This window comes from Motacilla alba, chromosome 2 (assembly GCF_015832195.1).
Source record: "Motacilla alba alba isolate MOTALB_02 chromosome 2, Motacilla_alba_V1.0_pri, whole genome shotgun sequence".
Classification (NCBI taxonomy): domain Eukaryota; kingdom Metazoa; phylum Chordata; class Aves; order Passeriformes; family Motacillidae; genus Motacilla; species Motacilla alba.
Genome location: NC_052017.1, coordinates 22,621,889 through 22,626,613, shown reverse-complemented (window position 1 = coordinate 22,626,613; position 4,725 = coordinate 22,621,889). Strand labels below are relative to the sequence as shown.

The window sequence follows — 4,725 nt, the reverse complement described above, 5'->3', positions numbered from 1 at the left end:
AACAGTTTACATTACTTCTTTTGAAGGATTAATCTAGACTGGCCCAGAGATAAAAAACAAAATGCACAATGAATTCCTACACTGAATTCCAGCTTGTTACTGTAAACTCAACATAAGAAAAGAAAAAAGGAATCCCACACATCTTGTAGTATATACACTGCTTTCACACAGTATGAGTTAGAGGAATACGTAAAGGGACAAGCTACTTTTGTACAAAACCTCAATTTATTTCAGAGAAATTAAAAATATGGTATTTAATATATATAAATTTCTATTCCTCTATAAATATAGATGATCTTGTGATAATGAACAGAAATAAATGCATACCAAATTAAAATAATTTTGCTTTTCAGGGTATGGTAGCCATAGATAATGTTTATGAACCTAAATACAGGCATTTGTAATATAAAAAAAAGTTTAAAACAATACAATCAGGAGAGAAGCATTCTGCTGTTTTTCATACAGAGGTCTACATATTCAAATGCATCTGTTGAAAGTTACAATTTTGTCTTTAACTTTTTTAACATATTAGAAGCACAAGCCCACACACCCAGGAGCATACAAGGTAGCTGATATACTGCACACATGGTATCTTATCCTTGCAGTATGCAATGTTATTTCTGTACCGAAAAAACAGGGGAAAAAAGACAGCAGAGGCTCTTGCAGGTCTCACATCTCACCAGAATGCTTAAGCATCCTGCTTTACTGTTTTCCTTTACATTGTTTTTACTACTGGCAAAAATCATCACACTCTCATAATGTGTAATGATTTAAATCTCGATGAATTAAAATTCAGAGGAATGGCAATGGCTCCAGTGTTTCCCATATGAAGAGCCGGTGTATGAATTTAACTAGGAGGCAGGGAGGAAACAAACAAAAGCCCCAAACTGAATGCTGCGTTTTATTCCGATTAAGCTCTTTTCACTGAGCCCCTATTTCCTGATCCTGCTGACCCCAGCCGGCAGCAGCCCGGCGGGGAGGGACCGGGGCAGGCGGCGGTTAGGAGCACCCGCGGGGCGCCCCCGGACTGGAGAGTGGGCTTGGAAAAAAACCCCAGCAGGAGGGAATTTCAGCGTATCTCTGCCGCCATCCACCTCCTGAACCATCGGAGGTGCTACAGGTGCAGGCGGGGTGAAGCCCCGTACACCGAACCGGGCCAACTGCTGCCGAGCCATGCGCGGCACGGCCAGCCCCGGCAGCGGCCGGGCACCGCGAGGGGCTCTCCCCGCTCAGAGCGGCCCTCCCCGAGCACGGCTGCGTTTGTACCCCCAGAGAGGCCAGCGGGGCCGGGGTTCGGCGCAGCGCCATCCCTGCGCCGTGCTCGGGCACTTCTCCGTCCTCCCCGTACGGGACCGGGCGCGGTCGGTGCTCCCCAGACGGGCCGGGGCCGGGGCCGCGGCGGGAAGCGGCGCTCCTCCCCATCCCCACCTCCACGCTACCGCGGCCCGGCCGGGCCCGGGACCCAACCCGGGTCAGGAGGCGCCCCCGGCCGCAGCCCCGCTCCGGGCCCTCCCGCTCATGCAGCTGAAATTCCAAGCAAAGCCATTACAAAACCTGTGAGGGGGAGAAGGGGGTTTGTTTTCGATTCTTTTACCGGTAGCTTTACCTATCCTGCCCTACGAAATAAAAATCCAAAGCCTTTTTTTCCTTTAAATTAAAAAAAAAAAAAAAAAAAAAAAAAAAGAGAAAAGCGGGGGGGTGGGTGATAAGCGAGGAAGTAAAATCCGCAAACGGGTTAGAAGTGTCCTAAATAATTAAAAAAAAAAAAAAGTGAGCTTTTTTTTGTAATTTAAATACAAATATACTTACAAAATCTTACAGAGGCTATTTACATCCCTCTCCCCCAACCTGACAGTGCGTTCAGCTCCTACAGGAGACAGCCCGAGCAGCACGGGGAGGGCAGAGCCCGGAGATCCCAGGCACGGGGGTCCCCCTAGCTCGTCCTCCGCTCCCCACCGCCTGCGGGAGCCACTCGCAGTCCCAAAAGTTTGCCCAGGCTGGATAAGGAGCTGCTTCCCGAGGCAGAGCCTCAGTCCTCCGCCTGCGCGCAGCTCTCCCTAGCCTGGCAAGCAGGGGTCTCAGACCGTGGTCTCGCCCTGCTTGCTGTTGGTGAGCCTGGTGTAAAACTTCCTCCAGGAGTTCAGGGTTTTCCCAGACCAGATCCAGAAGCCCGAGGTGATGCCCACGATTAAGGTCATGAGATACTTGATCATGAAGACAGTGAAGTCGGGGCTCATGGGCGGGTGGTGGCCGCTGTGGTTGTTTGGGCAGGGAATGGCATAACTCTTACAGCTCTGCGTGACCCAGCTCCTCTCCCACTGTTCCCTAAAAGCTTGCTCGTAAAAATAGCAGGCAATGACGATGGTGGCCGGCACCGTGTAGAGGACGCTGAAGATGCCTATCCTCACCATGAGCTTCTCCAGCTTTTCTGTCTTGGTGCCGTCATGTTTCATGATGGTCCGGATCCTGAAGAGGGACACAAAGCCAGCCAGCAGGAAAGAGGTGCCGATGAACAGGTAGACGAACAAGGGGGCCAGCACGAAGCCCCTCAGGGCATCCACGTTGTTGATGCCCACAAAGCAGACGCCGCTAAGGACGTCGCCATCCACTTGTCCCAGGGCAAGGATGGTGATGGTCTTGATGGCCGGCACGGCCCAGGCGGCCAGATGAAAGTACTGGGAGTTGGCCTCAATGGCCTCATGGCCCCACTTCATGCCAGCAGCAAGGAACCAGGTAAGGGAGAGGATGACCCACCAGATGGAGCTGGCCATGCCAAAGAAGTAGAGCATCATGAAGAGGATGGTGCAGCCCTCCCGCTTCGTGCCCTGCGCCACGGTGCGGGAACCGTCCTCGGCAAAGCGCTCGTTGCAGACCACCCTCTCCTCCAGGAGGAAGCCGGCGATGTAGGCCACGGCCACGGCCGTGTAGCAGCCTGAGAGGAAGATGATGGGCCGCTCGGGGTAGCTGAATCGCTTCATGTCCACCAAGTAGGTGAGGACGGTGAAGAGGGTAGAGGCACAGCAGAGCACGGACCAGATGCCGATCCAGGTGCGGGAGAAGCGCAGCTCCTCAGGCCCGAAGTACATGAGCCCGTAGAGGCGGCCGGGCTCGCAGGGCGCCCCGCAGTCCTTCTCTCCCAGGAAGCGGTAGTTCAGGTAGGAGGGCACCTTCAGCGCCCGCGGGCAGGTGAAGCGCCCGCGGGGCTCGCCGGGCCCCGGGCCCCCGGGGCCGCCGCCGGCGCCGCCGCGGTGCGGGTTGCTGGTCCAGCTCTCGGGGCGCAGGGCGGGCGTGGGGGTGCCGCGCTCGGAGGCGTTCTGCCCCACGCAGAGCTCGCCAGCCCCGTGCACCGGGAACTTTTCGCAGCGCAGCGTGTCGGGCCACTGGAAGCCGAACTTGTTCATGAGGGCCTCGCAGCCCTGGCGGGCCCGCTCGCAGAGGGAGCGGCAGGGCGGCAGGGCCTGCTCCAGCACGGTGCACACCGGCGCGTACATGGAGCACAGGAAGAACTTGAGCTCGGCCGAGCACTGCACCTTCACCAGCGGGTAGAACTGGTGCACCTCCAGCCCCGCGTCCTCCTGGTTGGTGTGGCCCAGCAGGTTGGGCATGATGGTCTGGTTGTAGGCGATGTCAGTGCAGAGAGGGATGGAGATGGGCTGGCAGTAGCCATGGTCAGGGATGGAGATGCCCCGCTCGCCGTTGTACTGCGACGCCGGCAGCTGCCCTCCGGCCGGGAGCGCCGCCGCCCACAGCAGCACCAGCAGCAGCGGCAGCCGCGGGCACCGGCCGCTGCCAACTTCCCCGCCGCCGCTCACCGCCGGCCCGCGCCGCTCGGCCATGCTCAGTCGGTGCCGCCTGCCCTGCCGGGCTCCCGCCGCCCCGCCGCCGCCGCCGCCGCCGCCGCCGCTGCTCCTCCCGGCCCGAACTTGCGACTCATGAAGGGAGCGGCGGGCAGGGACGGGGCAGCCCCGGCCGCCACTCACGCGGCCGCGGAGCGCAGCGCGCAGCTCTGCCCGCACCGGCGGCAGCGTCCTCCGCGCCTCCGACTACGGCCGCCGCCGCCGCCTGCGCCGCCGCCGCCTGACCATTTGTGCCGGCCCCTCGAGCCCGCGCCCCTCGCCGCGCCGCGCCGCGCTCCCTCCGACCGGTTTCCAGGCGCCCCGCAGTCTGCTTCACCGGAGGGAGGAGCCTTGAAACCGACGCCGAACTTTCCTGCGTAAGGGACCGTCTCCCAACGCCGCACCCGGGGGCGGGCGCAGGCGGGCGGGGGCTGCCCCGCGCCGCGCACAAAGGCGGCGGGGGCGGCGCTGCGGAAGGGGCCCCGCGGCGGGGGGGTGATCGGGGGGACGGGGCTCTGCCGTGTCGGTCGGCAGCGCGCCGGCCCTGGCTGTCCCGGGGCTGCTTTTGGATTCCCCGCTGATGACGATTGTTGAAGCTTTTGAGCGGCGCACCCGGGCTGGGCCGGAGCCCGTCACCCTCGGTGCCCCCGCCGTGCAAGCGGCCGGGCTAATCCCGGGCGGGGGAATCGATGTTTGGCACGTAGCAAAGGGCAGGGCTGGAGGAGGGATCCGCGGCAGTGCCAGGACTCTGCTGCGGGGAGCAGTGCGCGGTGGGGCCATCTCTGCGGGTCTGAAATGTGGGAGACACGCTGCGGTCACCTGAGGTGCGGGCAGGAGCCGCAGCTCCCTGAAGGCACGGACCGCGATGTCGCACATCGCACACGCGGTG

At 60.0% G+C, this 4,725-nt stretch overlaps 1 protein-coding gene across 1 annotated transcript; it reads right to left on the bottom strand.

Annotated features, from left to right (window-relative positions):
- Window positions 1-206: 206 nt before the first annotated feature.
- On the bottom strand, window positions 207-4,072 carry FZD1 (frizzled class receptor 1). The gene has a single exon (XM_038129024.1). The coding sequence runs from the start codon at window positions 3,834-3,836 to the stop codon at window positions 2,079-2,081; it is 1,758 nt and encodes a 585-aa protein (XP_037984952.1). The 5' UTR covers window positions 3,837-4,072; the 3' UTR covers window positions 207-2,078.
- Between the last annotated feature and the right edge of the window lie 653 nt (window positions 4,073-4,725).